This window comes from Hypanus sabinus, chromosome 19, assembly GCF_030144855.1.
Source record: "Hypanus sabinus isolate sHypSab1 chromosome 19, sHypSab1.hap1, whole genome shotgun sequence".
NCBI lineage: Eukaryota > Metazoa > Chordata > Chondrichthyes > Myliobatiformes > Dasyatidae > Hypanus > Hypanus sabinus.
In genome coordinates this window covers 70,287,950-70,308,654 of record NC_082724.1, presented here as the reverse complement: position 1 = coordinate 70,308,654, position 20,705 = coordinate 70,287,950, and the positions used below count along the sequence as shown (strand labels likewise).

General features: G+C 40.2%; 1 protein-coding gene across 5 annotated transcripts in view; it reads right to left on the bottom strand.

The window, feature by feature from the left end:
• nisch (nischarin) overlaps positions 1-20,399 on the bottom strand; it is a 95,994-nt gene extending 75,595 nt beyond the window's left edge. For 3 of the 5 annotated variants that reach the window (XR_009506867.1, XM_059944641.1, XM_059944642.1), the window contains exons 1-7: positions 20,160-20,399; positions 12,977-13,060; positions 10,844-11,026; positions 8,943-8,991; positions 7,158-7,321; positions 6,634-6,729; positions 5,876-5,971 (exon numbers count right to left, since the gene is read on the bottom strand). Coding sequence is in view for 4 of the 5 variants with exons in the window: in XM_059944641.1 (XP_059800624.1) it covers positions 5,876-5,971; positions 6,634-6,729; positions 7,158-7,321; positions 8,943-8,991; positions 10,844-11,026; positions 12,977-13,060; positions 20,160-20,243 (756 nt within the window). In the remaining variant the exon portion in view is untranslated. The remainder of the gene's footprint in view (positions 1-5,875; positions 5,972-6,633; positions 6,730-7,157; positions 7,322-8,942; positions 8,992-10,843; positions 11,027-12,976; positions 13,061-20,159) is intronic. The other 2 variants (XM_059944640.1, XM_059944644.1) reach the window with 1 other exon arrangement.
• Positions 20,400-20,705: the final 306 nt, after the last annotated feature.

The window sequence follows — 20,705 nt, the reverse complement described above, 5'->3', positions numbered from 1 at the left end:
ACATAGGAGCAGAACTAGGCCATCTGACCCATCAAGTCTGCTCCGCCATTCAATCATGGCTGATCTTTCTTTTCTTCCATCTCCTCCTCAACCCCAGTTCCTGGCCTTCTCCCCTTAACCTTTGATGCCATGTCCAATCAAGAACCGATCAATCTGTGACTTAAATACACCCAAAGACCTGGCCTCCACAGCTGCATATGGCAACAAATTTCACAAATTCACCACCCTTTGTCTAAAGAAAATTTTCCACATCTGTTTTGAAAGGGCTCCCCTCTATCCTGAGGCTGTGACCTCTTGTCCTAGACTCTCCAACCATTGGAAACATGCTGTCTACATCTACTCTGTCTAGGCCTTTCAACATTCAAAAGGTTTCAATCCCACCCCCACCCCCATCATTCCGAATTCCAGCAAGTATAGACCCAGAGCCATCAAACATTCCTTGTATGATAACCCTTTCATTCCTGGAATCAATCAAGTGAACCTCCTCTGGACACTCTCCAATGCCAGCACATCTTTTCTAAGATGAGGGGCCCAAAACTGTTCACAACACTCAAGGTGAGGCCACACCAGTGCCTTATAGAGACTCAGCAACACATCCTTTCCCTTGTATTCTAGACCTCTTGAAATGAATGCTAACATGGCATTTGTCTTCCTCACCACCAACTCATCCTGCAAGTTAACCTTCAGGGTGTTCTGCACAAGTACTCTCAAGTCCCACTGCATCTCAGATTGCTGGATTTTCACCCCGTTTCGGAAATAGTCTGCACATTTATTTCTACTACCAAACTGCATGACCATACATTTTCCAACATTATATTTCATTTGCCATTTTCTTGCCTATTCTCCTAATCTGTCCAAGTCCTATTGTATCCTACCTGTTTCCTCAACACTACCTACCCCTTCACCAATCTTCATATCATCTGCAAACTTGGCAACAAAGCCATCTATTCCATCATCTAAATCATTGATATATAGCACAAAAAGAAGTGGTCCCAACACCGACCCCTGAGGAACACCACTAGTCACTGGCAGCCAACCAGAAAAGGGTCATTCATTCCCACTCGCTGCTTTCTACCAATCAGCCAATGCTCTAAGCATTTTAGTAACTTTCCTGTAATTCCTGTCTTAACTTGCTAAGTAGTCAAAACTTTCCAATCCTCTACCTTCCCACTAATTTTTGCTTTGTTGTATGCCCTTTCTTTTGCTTTTACAATAGCTTTGACTTCCCTTGTCAGCCACAAGGGTGACATTTTACCATTTGAGTATTTCTAAATTTTTGGAAAACACATGTCTTGCACCTTCCTCATTTTTCCCAGAAATGCACGCCATTGTTGGTCTGCCGACATCCTTGCCAGCAGCTCCTTCAATTTACTTTGGCCAACTCCTCTCTCACTCCACTGTAATTTTCCTTACTCCACTGAAGTACTGCTACATCTGACTTTACTTTCTCCCTATCAAATGTCAAGTTGAACACAATCATACTGTGATCACTGGCTCCCAAGTGTTCTTTTACCTTAAGCTCCCTAATTTCCTCCGGTTTATTACATAGCTGATCCCCTAGTAGGATCATCGACAAACTGCTCTAAAAAACTATCTTGTAGGCATTCAACAAACTCACTCTCTTGAGATCCATTACCAACCTGATTTCCCCAATCGACTGGCATGTTAAAATCTCCCATGACTACCATAACATTAAGGTGGTAAAGAAGGAATACAAAAGCTAGCCAGCCGATAAAATTAAAGAGGCTACCAAAAGTTTCTTCAGATAAATCATGTGTAGCAGAGACGTGATAGTAGACATCGCAACGCTAGGAAATGATGCTGGAGAGGTAGTAATGGGGGACAATAACATGGTGACAAATTGAATAACTATTTTAGAAACATAGAAAACCTAGAGCACAATATAGCCCTTCAGCCCACAATGCTGCGCCGAACACGTACTTACTTTAGAAGTTATCTAGGATCCCCACAGCACTACTTTTCTAAGCTTCATGTACCTATCCAGGGATCTCTTAAAAGACCGTCGCCAGCAGCCCATTCCATGCACTCACCACTCTGGGTGAAAAATTTACCCCAACATCTCCTCTATACCCATTTCCAAGCACCTTAAAACTGCGCCTTCTCATGCTAGCCATTCCAGCCCTGGGAAAAAGCCTCTATCCACACAACTAATGCCTCTCATCATCTCATCTTATACACTCTATCAGGTCACCTCTCATCCTCCGCCATTCCAAGGAGAAAAGGCCGAGTTCACTCAACCTACTCTCATCAGACATGCTCCCCAATCCAGGCAACAACCTTGTCAATCTCCTCTGCACCCTTCCTATGGGTTCCACATCCTTCCTGTAGTGAGGCGACCAGAACTGAGCACAGTACTCCAAGTGGGGTCTGACCAGGGTCCTATGTAGCTGTAACGTTACCTCTCAACTCTTAAACTCAATCCCACAGTTGATGAAGGCCAATGCAACATATGCCTTCTTAACCACAGGATCAACCTGTGCAGCAGCTTTGAGTGTCCTATGGACTCACTCCCCAATATCCCTCTGATCCTCCACACTGTCAAGTGTCCTACCATTAATACTATATTCTACCACTATATTTGACTTACCAAAATGAACCACCTCACACTTATCTGGGTTGAACTCCATCTGCCACCTCTCAGCCCAGTTTTGCATCCTATCGATGTCCCGCTATAACCTCTGACAGCCCTCCACACTATTCACAACACCTCCAACCTTTGTATCATCAACAAATTTACTAACCTATCCCTCCACTTCCTCATCCAGCTCATTTATAAAAATCCCAAAGAGAAGGGGTCCCCGAACAGATTCCTGAGGCACACCACTGGTCACCGACCTCCATGCAGAATATGACCTGTCTACAACCACTCCTCGCCTTCTCTGTGCAAGCCAATGCTGGATCCACAAAGTAAGGTCCCTTTGAATCCCATGCCTCTTTACTTTCTCAATAAGCTTATTGGGGGTAACTATCAAATGCCTTGCTGATATCCATATGCATTACATCTACTGCTCTACCTTCAATGTGTTTAGTCACATACTCAAAAAATTCAATCAGGCTCATAAGGCATGACCTGCCTTTGACAAAGCCATGCTGATTATTCTTAATCATATTAGGCCTCTACAAATGTTCATAAATCTTGCCTCTCAGGATCTTTTTTTAGATTCTTAATGTCTAAATGCTCAGGCTTTTAAATCCACTGTAAGTCATCCCTACAATCGCCAAGATCCTTTTCCGTAGTGAAATTTTACACCAGTCTTCATTGTGAAAGACAGCAGCAGGATGGTGGAACTACCAGGTATCAGGGGTCATGAAGTGTTTAAAGCTACCGTAACTAGAGAGAAGGTTCTTGGAAAACTGGAAGATCTGAAGGTAGACAAGTCACCTGGACCAGATTCTGAAAGAAGTAGCTGAAGGGATCGTGGAGGCATTCATAATGATCTTTCAAGAATCACTAGATTCAGGAATGGTTCCAGAAAATTGGAAAAATGCAAATGTCATTCCACTCTTCAAGAAGGGAGAGAGCCAGAAGAAAGGAAACTATAGCCAGTTATTCTGACTTCAGTGGTTGGGAAGATATTGGAGTTGATTACTAAGGATGAGGTCTCAGGGTACTTAAGTGTTACATGATAAAGTAGGCCATAGTCAGCATGGTTTCCTCACGGGAAAATCCCGACCAACAAATCTGTTGGAATCCTTTGAAGTAGTAACAAACAGGATAAATGAAGGAGAATCCGTTGATGTGCATTTGGATATTCCAGAACGCCTCTGACAAGGTGCCACAGATGAGGCTGTTTAACAAGCTATAACCCATTGTATTACAGGATAGATTTTGGCAAGGATAAAGCAGTAGCTAATTGGTAGGAGGTGAAAAAATGGAAATAAAGGAAGCCTTTTCTGCCTGCTGCCAGTGACTAGTGATGTTCCACAGGGGTCTGTGTTGGAATTTATTCTTTTTGCAATACATGTCAATGATTTGGATGGTGGAATTGAGGGTTTTGTTGGAAAGTTTGCAAATAATATGAAGCTAGGAATGGGGGCAGGTAGTTTTGAGGAAGTAGGACTTAAATTAGGAGAATGGGCAAAGAAATAGCAAATGAAATACAGTGTCAGGAAGTGTACAATCATGCCTTTTGGTTGAAGAAATAAAAGGGTTGACTATTTTCTAAAATGGAGAGAAAATACATGTAACTGAGGCGTAAAGGGACTTGTGAGTCCTTCTGCAGGATTCCCTAAAGGTTAATTTGCTGGTTGAGTCAGTGGTCATGAAGGCAAGTTAGCATCCATTGTAAGAGGACTAGAATATAAAAGCAAGGATGTAATGCTGAGACTTTATAAAGCACTTTCATAAAGTGAGGGCTCACTTGGAGTATTGTGAGCAGTTTTGGGCCTCTTCTTAGAAAGGATGTGCTGAAACTGGAGACAGTTCAAAAGTTCACAAAAATGCTTCCAGGATTGAATGGTTTGTCAGTGAGTGGTGAATTTGTGGAATTCCTTTCACAGGCATCTGTGGGGGTCAAGTTTTTAGGTACAGTGCCTATATAAAAAAATAATAAATTCTTCCCACCTTGGAAGCTTTCATGTTTTATTGTTTTCCAACATTGAATCACAGTGGATTTAATTTGGCATTTTTGACACTGATCGACAGAAACTGTTTCGTGTCTACAAAGTGATCTAAATTAACTACAAATATAAAATAATTGATTGCCTAAGTATTCACCCTCTTCACATCAGTATTTAGTAGATGTACTTTCGGCAGTATTTACAGCCTTGAGTCTGGGTGGATAGGTCTATCAAATTTGCACATCTAGACACAATTTTTCCCCATTCTTCTTTACAAAACAACTCAATCCCAGTCAGATTGCACGAGGATAGTCAGTGATCAGCCCCTTTCAAGTCCAGCCATGAATTCTCAATTGGATCAAGGTCTGGACTCTGACTTGGCCGCTCAAGGACATCAACTTTGTTGTTTTTAAGCCATTCCTGTGTAGCTTTGACTTTATGCTTAGAGTCCTTGTCTTGCTGAAAAACAAATCTCCCAAGTTGCAATTCTCTTGACTGCAGACTGCATCAGGTTTTCCTCCAGAACTTCCCTGTATTTTGCTGCATTCATTGTATTCTCTACCTCCACAAGCCTTCCAGTGGAATAATGATTTGGTGTGTCATATTAAAGAATATAAAACCAAGGATGTAATGTTGAAGCTTTATAAAGTTGGTGAGGCCTCTCTTGGAGTACTGGAAGCAGGTTTTCGCCCATTATCTTAGAAAGGATATGCAGAGACTGGAAAGGGTTCAAAGGAGGTTCATGAAAATGATTCCATGATTGAATGGCTTGTCGTATGAAGAGCATCTGATGGCTCTGTACCTGTGTTCCTAGAATTCAGAAGAAAGAGATGTGGCCTCATTGAAACCTATTGAATGGTCAAGGGCTTGATAGAGTGGATGTTTCCTATGATGGGAGAGTCTAAGACCAGAGGCCTCAGAATAGAGGACGTCCTTTTAAAATGGAGATACAGAGGAACTTCTTCAGCCAGAGAGTGGTGAATATGTAGAATTCTTTGCCATAGACAGCTGTGGAGGCCAAGTCTTTAAGTCTACTTACGGCAGAGCTTGATAGATTCTTGATTGGTCAGAGCCTGAAGGGATACAGGGAGAAGGAAGGAGATTGGAGCCAAGAGGAAAATTGGATCAGATATGATGAAATGGCACAGCAAACTTGATGGGCCAAATAGCCTAATTCTGCTCCTATGCCTTATGGTCTAATATGCTAAAAAATCAAAGTTCACAGATTATATTGCTTTATAACCACATACCTTTCCAACCAAAATGGAAATGTGACAAATATATTAAAGGTTACCTTCATTGAAGCAGTTGAAAAAGACACAGTCATGGTAGCTAATGAGTGCTTCAGAGAAGGAAGTCCAATAATTTGTTCAGCATCACAATTACTTATCTATAAGACAACAGTAAAATCAAGATTGAAATTTTATAGTAATACAATGGAAATTACTTCAAATATTAAATGTGCTATTTATTCCACTAGTTTTCAAATAAATTGAAATAAGAAGCAAAATTTAAAATCAAAAGATGTCAAATTCTACCCAAAAAAAAATCATTGTTTCTAATCAGTACTAGTCTGTTAAATATATTAGTGTTTATGCTGGTATCTGAAAGCATGTTGAAAATCATGACCATCAATTACCCTCAAATGTACAGACTAAACCTATATTTTCAAAAAGGGTACAATTTTCTCCAAATTAAGCTAAGAATCAATTTGACAGTAACTTTATTTGGAAGTATAGAACTATGATTATACAACAACAAAGTGGATTAATGTAAATTGAATCATCTCCATTAATAATCTTCCCAGTTAAGGATAGTCAAATAGCGTTGAGTAGATTTTTTTTTTATTCGAATCTTTTAACTACAAGATTATGGAGTCTGGTTCTTTCCATGAACAGAATTCAAAGGGTTATTGTACAAAACTGATTATGCATATTGCCCCAGAGTTTGCTGGTCATGGTGCAATAGAAAACATTTGCTGTTATTTTGTTAAACTGGCAAACATTACATGGAATCAAAACATACACATTGAAGCTCAATAGTCTTACTAACCTCAATCTGAAGAACAGACTTGAAAATCGACAAATCAAATTTAAGAAGATGTTCCTGAATATTGCTATTACCCACAGAACCTCTAGTGCCTGTTATCTGTTAAAAATAAAGACTTTTCAATGTATAGGCTTCAACATTCTAATATTCTTCTGAAACGATCATTTGTAGCTCACATGTGAATGCTAGATCAAAGTGCAAGGAAGCAGGCCCTTTATCACAGTTAAGTATCAAGTTCAGGCGGAGAGGTAATTGGGAAGAGATGTTAAATAGCACTTTACCCAAAAAACAACTACTATGGAAGAGGAAGAACAAAATTATTTAACGTGATCCTCAAATAGGTTTTCTATTATTCCATGGAGATTATTTTGAAGTAAACATTTTCCAAAATTGTATCAAAAACATGAAATCTATTGTTAGTTACACCAAAGCATACTTTAGAACCAACAAATTAACATGAAACAACTGCAATGAAATACAGATCAAAATGTGATACTTAAATGCTTTCAGTGGAAAAGAAATTTTACCTTCAAATATTTAAGTCTACAAGCAAAGTCCAGGACGTGTCCAAGATCAGTCTTGGCATCTCCACTAGCACAGGTGGGACTGGCCAGTCTCAGTTGTTGAGTGATTGCATACAATTGTAATGGTCTCAGACAGAATACTTCACCTGCCAAAAGCAACTGTTCACCTATTTTTTTTTTAAAAAAAGACATTTGAAAAAAAGTTTACGGCATTTGTAGATAAATAACACTTTGGAAAAAATGCAAAGCCGATTACGTGTTTGGTCTAGACATGAACTTCTGGTTTTCTGACTAAAATGTTACGAATGTGAAGCAACTCTGATGGCCAAAGGGTGCAAAGTCGCCCCCTCCTTTTTGAGAATCACAAGATCGCTATTATTTCGGGTCTGATACCCAGGAAATGAGAGAGATACACATCATGTCAGTAATGAGAAAGAGACGCAGGATAACAGAAAAGGCAGTTGTTATTGACAATGCAGGAATACACAAAAAGTGGAATGTCTCCTAACAAAAGTGGAACTGAACCACTGATTACTGCTATTGTCTCTTGGAGAAGGAATTGTGTGTTGAGTACTGTACTATTCATTGAAACCCCTCAGGGAGCAACCAGAGTGGTCTGGTTGAGGGATTGCATCATCCCAACCTGACTGACATCTGAGACCCCGTGAGTGAGGATACACCTCCTCAGACGCACCAGGAGAAACGCTATGAGATCGGTGGGGGGGCTTGTGTGTGTGTCCATCCTTGCCTGGGTGACGAGTCCTCCACGGAACGGACTAGCTAAAGGACGGATACAGATCAAGATCGTAACAAGGAAAGTCGGCAAGTTTCTCTCTCTCTCTCTCTCTCTCTCTCTCCAACAACTGCCACATGGTGATCAGCAACGACGGCAGCCTGTATGAACTGAACTGAACTTTATACTTACATCGGACAATTCATTATTCCCTAGACAACGATAGAGCTTATTTCTCATTATTATTATACCCGCACTTTTAAATTTAGTATTGATGACATATATTATCTGTATATTTGCATTGATATTATTTTTGTGCATTTTTACTAATAAGTACTGTTAAAAATAGTATCATCAGACTTCAACGGCTACTATCTTTGCTGGTAAGACACCCAGTTACGGGGTTCGTAACAAAAAAAAACTAATTCTTCAAAGACATCTCTCCCTCCTTTTCAAAAAGCCTGCCTAAACAAATGAGCTTCTCTGCAACAGAATCTAAAATGAAAATACCAAACTGATCTTTGACAATTAAAGTTACCTGCTCTCTTTTCTTTAGCTATGTACATAGGAGAGTAGTAATTGCTCCTAAATTTCACTTCTACCTCAGTATACCTACACAATGTGCACCTTCCACCCTTTTTAAAAAGAAAATATTTGCCATTCTTACTGTAAGCACAACTGAGATCCAGAGGACTTGAAGATTAGAAAAGAATACTTCATGTGTGGCAAGCACATTACTTATTTGGCAACTACAACAGGCAGGCACAAATTCCAAACAATTGTTTCCCTTTCCCCCCCCCCCCCCTCATAACCACTACAAAATTTCAGCTATCACATAAAAGATTGTTTCTTAGAATCTTAAAGCTACACCGTGTAACTAAAAAAGTCCTTTACATTTTAGCGATATTTTAAAGCTACTTTACTTCAGTATACGTGCTCCTTAATTATTAGTCAAGTAAACTATTGCAATCCTATAGCATACCACAGATGACCTTTTAAGATTTGCTCTGACAAATTTCAAGGATTTATAAAATTTTAAAACTGAAACACCATACCTTTGTGAAACAGTTGCTCAGCAAGGGCAGCAGTAATACCATTTATCTCCTTTAAAAAAAAATCAAGAGCGCAAAATTAAACTATTTGCATTACTATAACCTAGATCAAGAGTGTACATCTATCAGATGAGCTGACCTAGACCCAGCACATAGAAGCAATCATAAGAAATTAAACTGCTGGCAAACTTTCCTTAAGAGGTTTGGCTTGTCACAGAACACTCTACTTCAACAGATGCAGAAATGAAAGTACCCTGATTTATTTGCAGCAATTCAAATACACAAGGAAGCAAGAAATTTCGAATAGTAATGGACTGTGCCCAGTCCATCATGTGTATCACTCCCCCATCGTGGTTAAGCATCCATGGGAGGTGACAAATCAAAAGGCAATATCCTTAGGGTGGCACAGTAGCATAGAGATTAGCGTAAGCCTTTACAGTGCCAGATATCAATTAGAAGATTAGGGTTCGATACCCACTGTTGTCTGTAACGAGTTTGTAAATTCTCCCTGTGATTATGTGGGTTTCTTCTGGGCGCTCCGGTTTCCACCCACATTCCAAAAGCATTGAAGTTACAGATAGTGAGTGCTGCGCTGGCAGAAGTATAGCAAAACATGTGGGCTGCACACACCCCCCCCCCCCCCACCAGCACAGTGTGCTAGTTTTGCCGCAAACTATGTGTTTCACCATGTTTTGATGTATGTTACAAATCCTATCTAATATAATCCAATCCATCAAAGATCTCTACCATCTGGACCATGCCATTTTCTCACAAGTACCATTGGGCAGAAGGTACAGAAGCCAGAAAACCCACACCACTAGGTTCATGCACAAATACTTCCCTTGACTACTCTTGAATCAACCACCAAAACCAAAATCACAACACTTTGAACACTTCCACTCAAATGGACTTTTTTTGTTCCAATTGTGTTTGCTTGTAAAAATTATGTTTATGATGTTTTATTGTGTGAATACTGTTTATGATGTTATGTGACTGAGATGCTGCTACAAATAAGTTCTTCATTGCACTTGTCCATACAGGTAGTTGTGCTTTGACTTTACAAGTAAATTTGGACAATTAACACAATTCATGCAAATGGCCAGACTAGTCATCCAGAGAAAACATAACAAAATGTCATCTTAAGACATTAATAATTTGAAGCTGTTCTTTTAATACAAAAGAATAAAGTAGTTAAAATAATCAGTAGTTCTAAAGCAGATAAAACTATCAGATGAACACAAACAAACTAGATCTATTCAGAGAAGGAAATTACCATAAATTACTCCATTTGGGATATCCCAGCCAAACCTCAACTGCAGTGCACTTTTACCCACCCTCTGATGTAGTAAACCAAGCCATTAAGTTATAACAAATTACTACATACAGAATAACAATCATTTGCAATAAGTTGAGTGGCTGGTTTCAAGGGATGCTAACATACATCAAATCATCTTGAAGTTGCACATACCAGCACACTTTAGCTAGCTCTGGTGAAGATCAGATAATTCCCAAGAAGCCTTGTAGCTCAACAGAAGAAAATGGCAGGTAGATTTTATTCACACAAGTTAAGACATCTTTCCCTCACTGCATTTTTCTGAAGAAGTTATTCTGCTTTTACCACGAGCAGATCCTGTAATTGATTTCCTCCACCTTGCAAATAAACTGTTCACCAATTAAACTGATTCCTTGTTACATCAAAACCCTACACTATCTTCAACTGTTAATAAACAAGGACTTTCCTTTATAAAGCTTTACAAGGTACTTACTTTGAGGGAGATGGGGAAGGAATGTATACACAATCTCATCAGTCAAGCTAACTCTAGATTCGTGCAAGACTGAATATTTAATATCAAGAACACATACAAGAGCACTATATATCACTGTGGCATAATTTTAAAACTTACATATAGATCAAAATGCAGAAAGTGTGACATGACTTTTGGGGCAGCCAAAGGGAACTTTGTTAGAAGGGTTTGCAAATAAACTTCTAATTCTTTCTGCCTTTTTTCTACAAATGTCTTGGAATTTTTGCCAATAATCTTCTTTGGTGGAAGCAAATTCTTATCTATCTTTTTTCCTGCAGTCAGCTGTGGAAAAAAAGGAAAATATTTGTAATTTACAAAAATCATTAGTATTTCAGTACATGACATCACATAAAATACACCACCTTGGTGAATAGAAGCAGCCATCAGCTCCAAGGTGCAAAACACTTACCAGAGAAGGGAGAAGAGTTGAATTGAGAAATATTTACCATGGTTATCTTTGCAGAAGAAAAGGAAAAAGCACATCAATTATAATAAACAGTGCCTATAAAAAGTATTCACTCGCCTTGGAAGTTATTATGTTTTTAATTGTTTTACAATATCAAATCACAGTAGATTTAATTTGGCTTTTTGACACTGATCAACAAAAGAGACTCATGTCAAATTGAAAACAAATTACTACAAAATTTATGATAATAATTAAACACAAAATAAATTATTGAATGATTACTCAACCGTCAATTCAGAATTTAGTGGATGCAACTTTGGCAGCATTTACAGCCTTGAGTCTGTGTGGATAGGTCTTGATCAGCTTTGCACATCTGGACACTACAATTTTCACCCATTCTTTTTTACAAAACTGCCCAAGCTCTGTTAGATTGCATGAGGATCATGAGTGAACAGCCCTTCTGAAGTCCAGCCACAAATTCTCAATTGGGTTGAGGTCTAAACTCTGACTTGGCCACTCCAGGACATCAACTTTGTTGTTCTCAAGCCATTTCTGTGGAACTTTGGCTTTGTGCTCAAGGTCCTTGCCTTGCTAGAAAACAAATCTCCCAAGTTGCAGCTGTCTTGCAGACTGCATTACATTTTGCTCCAGGATTTCCCTGTATTTTGCTGCATTCATTTTACTCTCTACCTTCACAAGCCTTGCAGGGCCTGCTGGAGTGAAGCATCCCCACAGCATGATGCAGCCTCCAACATGTTTCACAGTAGGGATGGTGTGTTTTTGCTGATGTTTGGCTTACACCAAACATAGTGTTTAGTCTGATAGCCAAAAAGCTTCTGGTTTCATCAAACCATAGAATCTTCTTCCTGCTAAATTCAGAGTCCCCTACATGCCTTCTGGTAAACTCTATCCAAGATTTCATGAGAGCTTTTCTCCCCCAACAGTGGCTTTCTCTTTACCACTTTCCCACAAAGCTGTGACTGGTGAAGCACCAGGGCAACAGTTGTCTCCCACATCAGTCCCTGAAACTTGTAACTCCTCCAGAGTTGTCCTTGGTGTCCTTCTTCATAGCCTCTTTCTTACATGGTCTGTCAATTTTTGAGGACAGCCTGCCTCTTGGCAGATTTCTAACTCTGTCATATTCTTGTGCGTGTTGCTTGAATTTCCAGCATCTCCAGATTTCCTCGTGTGTCATATTCTTACCGTTTCTTGATTGAAATAACTGTACTCCAAGGGATATTTAGTTACTTGGAAATTTTCTAGTATCCATCTCCTGACTTGTACTTTTCAATAACTTTTTTCACAGAGTTGCTTGTAGTGTTCTTTTGTCGTCATGGTGCAGTTTTTGCCAGGATACTGACTCACCAGCAGTTGGACCTTCCAGATATCGGTGTATTCTTACTACAATCAATTGAAACACCTTGACTGTACACAGGTGATCTCCATTTAACTAATTATGTGACTTTTAAAACCAATTGGATGCACCAGTGATGATATGGTGTGTCACATTAAAGGGTGAATACTTATGCGATCAATTATTTTGTGTTTTATATTTGTAATTAATTTAGATCACTTTGTAGAGATGTTTTCACTTTAACATGAAAGAGTCTATTCTGTTGATCAGCTGAATTCTAAAACCATGAAGCAGCAGACGAAAGCAAAAGATCCGTATACTTGCCACACATCCATTTGAAGTACTCCTCTTCACAAAATGGATTTCAAAGTATGGCTTGATTTGCAGAAAATTTAGCAGATCTCATGCAGTTAGTGATTAGAAGGAATCCCACAAAAACAACACAAGTGTTCTATAATTAATAAAAACTTGCCTTTTCATGCAGTTCATGAAAATCACTGTAGCGGTGTTTAACTGTCCATTGGTGGTTCCCAACTTTCACTTCTATGATATATACCTAAGAATGTATAATACTTTCATTGGTGAGAGCCAATTGATAACCACAGCATTTATCACACCTTTTATCTCATTTATTCTCAGTCATTCAAAAGGACGGTAAACAAATTCTTAAAAAGTAATTAGCAAAGGGAGCACAGAACCAGAATAAAGTCATAAAAAGCATTCAGCCTCAGACAAAGTTAATCATGATAAAAGTAAGAGCAATAACACCATAGTCAATCTATCACATGATATACAGACTCCTTCCATCACTAGTGCAAAATGGAATGTACACAATCTCCAAAACATGCTGCACTAACTTACTGTGTCTTCAAAAGCACGTATCAAATTCATAATTACACCATCTAAAAGGAGATGGTGGTACTCCCCTCTCCTTGTGCAAATTACCTTCAAAGTCCCAGAAATATAATCATTAATCCACAAAATATTGGTTTAAAAACCTGACGTCCATAATCCAGTAGCAACAAAAGTTCAAAATATGTATTTTGCAGGCAGCCACAAAGCAAGGAAACACAACAATTCACAAGGCAACCCACACAAAAAATGTCAAAACAGCCAATGTCCAAAAAAGAACATATCATGCAAACAATAAGGTGAACAAATACACAGAACATGAACCACAGAGTCTCTGAAAGAATGTCCACAGCCACAGAACCAGTTCAGCACTGATAAGCCACTCACAACCCCTGCATCTCACACCTAATGTAATAGTGAGAAGAGGGGGTGACGAGTCAGACACAGGCAGACAGAACAGTCTCAGATAAGTGATCCTGGCTGACACAAAGTGCTGAGCTGAAAACCAGTTCATCCTCTGGATGCTTCAAGCATACAAAACCAGTAAGTGCAAAGCGTTGCTAAAGATTCATTTTCTGCATTTCCATTTAGACTTCTTGCCTGCAAGTCTTAGCACTGTCAGTGACAAGCACAGTGAAAGGTTTCACCAGGACACCAGGGCAGAGCTTATGAGGGATGATAGCACCTAATGGCAACTCCTTTCCTTGCATTTTCAGAAACAGCTCTATTTCTACCTTTAATATCTTTATTTTTCCCTTTCAGGGTTCTTTTGAAGACCTTAACCTGGAGTTACATGCAGGCTTTGGTTCTTAATGGGAATGGGACCTGTTCTCAGGGTTCCATGATTGGCCACTATTCCACATGCCAAGGATTTAGCCTGAGACCCTCGATCATGTTCAGAAGCCTAAGATCTCGAAGCTCTGGAAACGGGCGGATTAAGGATCAGTGTCATGGCAGGAGACTCACGTGTAGTCAGGGAGGCCAGAAAATCTTTCACTGTGGGCCTGAAGACCTGAGGTCTTTGCGATCTTCAGGCACAGAGCTCGAAAAAAGCAACCAAATGGATTTTTAAGATCATAAACCAGCAGGTTGTTTTGTCTCCCACTCACTGTAAAAATAGGGGACACTTTCCTCTCCTTTGCCATGGAGAGAGAGAACCCGTGGTTCGCTGAATTTTGGATGAAATGCGAAACTTTTGGGGTAACTATGGTCTGTGTCTTTGCTAAGCACACGCTTGGGTTCAGTGATGGTACTGATGATTTTTTTTACTGTTGGGGGAGTTGGAGGGACTTTGGGGTTCTCACATTTAAATATCGTTCATTCTTTGGGGCACTTTCTGTTTTCAAGGATGCTTGTGAAGAAAAAGCATTTCAGGATGTATATTGTATACACTTCTGACATTAAATTTGACCTTTGACATTGTGGTCATACAGAAACAGTATCAGGGCAACTGGAAACCATTAATGCCAGCTGATTGTTGTTGGATACTTCAGCGAGAAACCTCAGACACTGAGTGCAAATGAAAATCATCAACAAAATATAGTTGAACTATTACAAAGCATCAGCACTTTATGCAATTAACTTTTATGGAATGTGTTTAATTTCTTGTTTTATCAAATTCCCACATGATATAAGTACAGTCCGCCCTCCGTATCCGCGGGTTCTGCATCCGCGGATTCAACCAACTGCAGATCAAAAACGTGAAAAAAAAAATTCCATAAAGTTCCAAAAAAGCAAAACTTGCCACACGCCAGGCACTACGCTGAATCCACACGAATGAAGTGATGTGTAGGCATACCATGCTGTAGCCTCCTGCCATTTCACAGATCCTGTCTCCCTCCAGCACTTGTTGTTTGAGCATTGTTCGCTACTTGTGTTGTTAGCGAGAGGAAGGAGTTTAAGCCTGGTAAGGGATGGCTGGCTAGCTAGCTACGTAAAGCGCTACACCCTTAAGAAATTAAAGATCACGGAAGAATCAGCATCGACTAATGCCGAGGCAGCATCAGCGTTCCCAGAAGAGCTACGATGGTTGTGTCTGTACTGAACATGTACAGACTTTTTTTCTTATTATTCCCTAAACAATTCTGACTTCAATTCTCTGCAGGAATGGGACCCACTCTCGGGGCCTCATGACCAGCTGCTGTTCAATATACCAAGGACGCGGCCTAGAAGACTAGCGCGCCTTCAGGATTCTGGAAATTCGTGGCTCTGGAGGCAGGCAGACTCAAGATCGGTGCCTTCACAGGAAATTGGTGTGTTGTGGGAGATGACAGATCGAAAGCAGCAAGCTGGCTGTGTTCCCAGAGACCTGAGATCTTTATGCACAGAGCTTGGAAATAACGACACAATAGACTTTTGACATTGTAATCAGTGAGTTGTTTATTATGTCTCCCCACTCGCTGCGAGAAGGGGACACCTGTTTTTTCCTTGTAGGGGGAGAAAGGGAGGGAGGAAGGAAGAGTGTGGGCTGGGGACAGATTGTGATATGTCAAATACCAGGTGAACAAGTAGCTCTGTCTTTACTGATGCTTTACTGCACACTTGAGTGCTCAGTGGAGGGTGCTGATGCTTTTTTGCTGGTCAGGAGGAGCAGTCGTTGCATTGTTATTGCTTGTGCGTGTGGGGGGGAAGTGGGGGGGTCTTTGGGGTTCTAGCATTTAACTGTCATTCATTCATTGGGGCATTCCTCTGTTTTTGTGGATGTTTCCAAAGAAAAAAATTTCAGAATGTATATTGTTTACATTTCTGACATTAAATGTAACTTTCAAACCTTTGAAAATGAAATCTGCACACTCAAAAAAAAATCAATGGAATGCTTCACTTAATAAACCACGATACACAGTAATGAATCAACCAAATGCCTACTTCCATCATGAATAGTGGTCTAATCAAAAATAATTTATTAGGGTGTTGATAATGCTCAGTTTTCTAAATGGTAGTTGTAATAGGTAAGCAAAGGATGATGAGTGAAAGGCACTCAAGTAATCAGTATTAAAAGACCTCAAGTTTAAAAATGGTAGAATAAGGACCTTGTCAAATTTTAAAGTAACAAACATTTGTGTTTCACCCAAATGAATGAGGTAGGCTGGAGTAATTGGGGGATGGGCTCTCAATGATGGCAGCAACACAAAACCAGACGTTAAATATATCAAACTTGAATTTGGTTCAGCTTCAGAACTGGCAAGGAGAGAAGTGGATTCAGTGAATGGTGCTTGTGTTAAGAACAAAAGTTAATGGCTTCAATCATCATTAATTTCAAGTTGGAATAAATTTCTGATTAATCAAGAATTTGTTTCAGATAAATTAAGTGGTGATAATACAATCTGGCAAGTCAAACTCAAAATATGTAAGTAAACTCAGAAAAGTGAAAATGCAAAATGCCGCAGTGAATAACATTTCAAGTATTGATCTCGTGATACAAAACCGTCACATTACAAACACCTCATTTTACACTCTGCAGTCTGCTGTGGCTGAGTTAACAGCTGCTCCATGCTGTTAGGGACAAAAAAATAATGATCTGTTGTCTACAAAGATAAGATACAGGTTGGGTTGAAATCACCTCAGTGCCTCACATAATGGAAATCAGGCAAAGAGTGCTGCCCCAATCATATAAATGTTGTGTTGACACTTTAGCTGTTACTTTCCTTGTTAGCTTCCAGTCATAATGAACTGGAATGTAAAACAACAAAAGAAACCCAAGAAAAATCTTAACCTTGCCATGGGTAGTCCCAAGCCTGGCTGCAAAAGGAGGAGGGTTGGGCCTGGGGCTACCAACCTCATCCTGTAAAAACCCAGAGCTACAGAAATGCCAAAAAAGCTCCAAAGGCTCCATCCCTGGGAGAGTAGGGATCCTCGCAAGCTGCAGTTAGGCGAGCCAATGCCTATCCATGAAAACAGAGAGTGCCCCCACAAATGAGGCCCCCTAGTTTTACCCCATACAAGCAGCAGCAAGGCAACAACCCCCCCACCAGCAAAAAAAGCATCAGCACCCTCCACTGAGCACTCAACCACGCAGCAAAACATCAATAAAGACACAGACTTGCAGTAACCCAAACACTACTCATTCACCCAGTAATTCGACATAACACAGGCTCTTCCTCTCCCTAACAAGGGAAAAAGAGGTGTCCCGGTTTCACAGCAAGAGGGGAGACATAACAAACAACTCGCTGACTTACAGTTTTAAAAATCTGTTGCATTGCTTTTTCAAGCTCTGTGCCCAAAGAACTTGAGTCTCTTGGCTCGCTACTTGCGATCTTCGATGTTCTCCCACAACACATCAGTTAACAGCACCAGCCTGTCTCCAAAGCCATGAAAATCCAGCACCCTGGTCTTCCCAGGCCATGTCCATGGTATTTCAAAAAGTGACCAATTGTGAGGTCCTGCGAGCAGGCCCCATTCCCACAAAGAACCAAAAATCAGTATAACTCCAGGTCAGGGTCTTCCATTCATTAACTGGCTGGCTTCCTTTCTAACACTAAACTGAGATCATCCACAATTCTTTTCTAATGCAAACCAAGTCTCATTCACACAAAAATTATTATTCTGGAACCTAGGTAATCAAATGCCACAAATTTAAAATGATGCCAGTTTTCAAATCTTGCTCATCTTTAATATCTTCTGACCCCATACTACTCCTAGATATGGATGCTACTTCAATTCTAGTCCCCCGATTTAAGCTCCAAAACATTTATGGCCATGCCTTGAACTACAAATGTACAACTTCTAGAATCATCTCCCTAAACATTTTTTTAAATTTTTTCTTTCCTCTTTTAGAAGCTGCAGCTCAAAACAACCTCATGGTCATTAGATTGATTTCTTGCATGAAGGGTATGGGGTCAGGGGTGTCTTCTGGTGTGTGTATTTAAGAAAAACAAGATAATATTGTGCAATTTTAAGGATGACATTTCATGACTATGCGGGGAAAATATGAAAAAAAATTGCAGGTGCTGTAAATTTAAAAAGTTAACAGAAAATACTGGAAGTACTCAGCAAATCTGGCTGCATCTGTGTGAGGAGAAACAGAGCTACCATTTGAGGTTGAAGCCCTTCATCAGACCTGATGAAATTCTGACAAAGGGGCTTTGATTTGAAACTTCAGCTGTTTCTCTTTCCACAGATGCAGCCTGACCTGCGATTGACAGCACTTTCTGGCTTTATAGTCTAGGACTAGGAGTACTCTCAAAATAAGGCATCTATTATTCCAGTCAAAGAAGAAATTCTCTACAAAAGCTGCTTGCAAGCCGAATTTATTCATGACATAAACCTATAGATTTTTGGATAAACACAGAAACCATATTCCAAAACTTTGCAAAAAAGTAGCTTTGAAATAAAAGATTGGCCATGATCTTAGTGAAGCTGCAGCACAGAGAGGAGGCACTAAATGGCCAACTCTAGCTTCAACTTTTTATTTGTTCTTGTGTTTTACCAGAGGTTTTGCTCCACAATATGCATGCACTGCATCACAACAATGTAACTCTGGGAAGCCTGGACTGCATCAACTACAAAAAAAAAGGCTGACTGAAGTTGCCTTTAATGAATTAGATACACAATGTTAAGTTTGGATCTTCATTCTTCATCTCCCACATCAGGCAAACAAATGTGAGCACAACTCCAAACAGACACCACAAAACAAGAAATCATCAAAGCCAATTCCTAGAGGAAATTTATCATTTTCATTAATCTTAAGCAACATTCTACAGAGCTTCCTTGCACACCTATAAACTTAAAATGCCATGATTTCCAAAATAAAATTTTAGTTCACTACATTGTGTTTAAAACTTAAAACTGACAGCTTGTTTTGAAGAACTGAAACACAAAACTGAAACTGTGTTGCATTTCCTGCTCACTCTGAACTTGTGGTTCACTGGAGGGGGGGGGGGAATCATACCATTGAGTAACATAAAGATATTGGGGAAAAGGTATTTGGGTATTAATTATAGTAAAATCCAATAGTCCAACATCACCAAGTCTTGAGAGTGCTATATTATCAGAAATTTGCTGCACTCAAAGACTCTCACAGTTGTAGGGCCAGAAAACAAACTAATTAATACCAGAACCAAAGAGCACTCTTTGCTATTTGCTACCCAGAATATAACTGTACTATTAATTGCAGCAATCTTGCCTAGGATGATGGAGTTAGCCAAGGTGGTGAGGTAAATCACACCAGAGACTTAAACATTACCCCAATTACTATTCAAAGATGTCAATCAAATAATTATTATGAATCAGCAATGAAACTAAGTAACTCAATGGGATGGACACATGTGATCAAATCCTATTCTACTCCATGGTGTGCATCCTTAGGAAAAGGCAGAGAACACAGCCTTGGTTGTCTCATCCAATAAAGATATTATACAAATCGGACTAATTTCTTCATTGTGACCTACGTGCCAGGATGTAAAAAAAAATTGAGGAAAATGCCTTCGGTGATTGATAGATATTGCTATTAATAACCCTCGTCAATTTACAAAATATTACAATTGCAGTTAACGCGACTGTGCAGAAAACAACCTGTAAATATCTGGAACACTTTACTGCAGGGCTGAACTAATTTTGTTTAATTCTGCTTCTTTTTGATTAACCATAGCTTAGTAGCAGGTCCGACAGACTTCCCAATGCCCTTAACGTAGGGCGTTTCAATTGGACGCCGAGAGTGACGGAGCAGAAGATTCCTTTCAGCCTCAAATCATAGAATATCTTCGATTTCGCTTTATCCCTATGTAACTTTCTCTCCCTCGCCCCTTGATTACCCCAAGCCCCTATGTACTGCGCCTTCCCCGACCCCAGGAAGAAGTCTCGCTCACCGTGTAGTTCTCCACCAGCTCCGTCCCGATGATGCGGATCTCTTTACCCTCCAAGGGCCCCTCCGTAAGCTGTCCCGCCTCCATTCTACTCCTGGCAGCATCTAAAGAGAACGCGGTTAAAGGAAAAAACAGAAAAACCCCTGCTGCAGCCCCTGCCCACTTCTCAGCCACTGCACCAAACCACCTCCATCTTGCCTGCGCCTTCACAACGACACAACTTTACTGACAGGCGCGCGCACTGCGGCGCCGGCGTCCACGCGCGGCGTCACGCGCTCGCCTCGCGTCACGGCTGCTTCGCGCTCGAGGCGTCGCGTGGCGGCCTTAATGCTGTTGAATGTCAAGGGAAACGTCGACTGGTCTGTTTCCTTCACAGGCGCTGCCCGATCCGATGTGTTGCACTTTGTGTGTGGTGCTGAAGACTTCCAACATCTCCTGTGTCATGATCAAATTCTCCCTTGTCGGAGATAGCCGTTACCTGGCGTTTCTGTTTTGCAAGTGTTGTCAATCCTGGCCTTGATCTTGCTGCATGAAGATTATTGAAGAGTA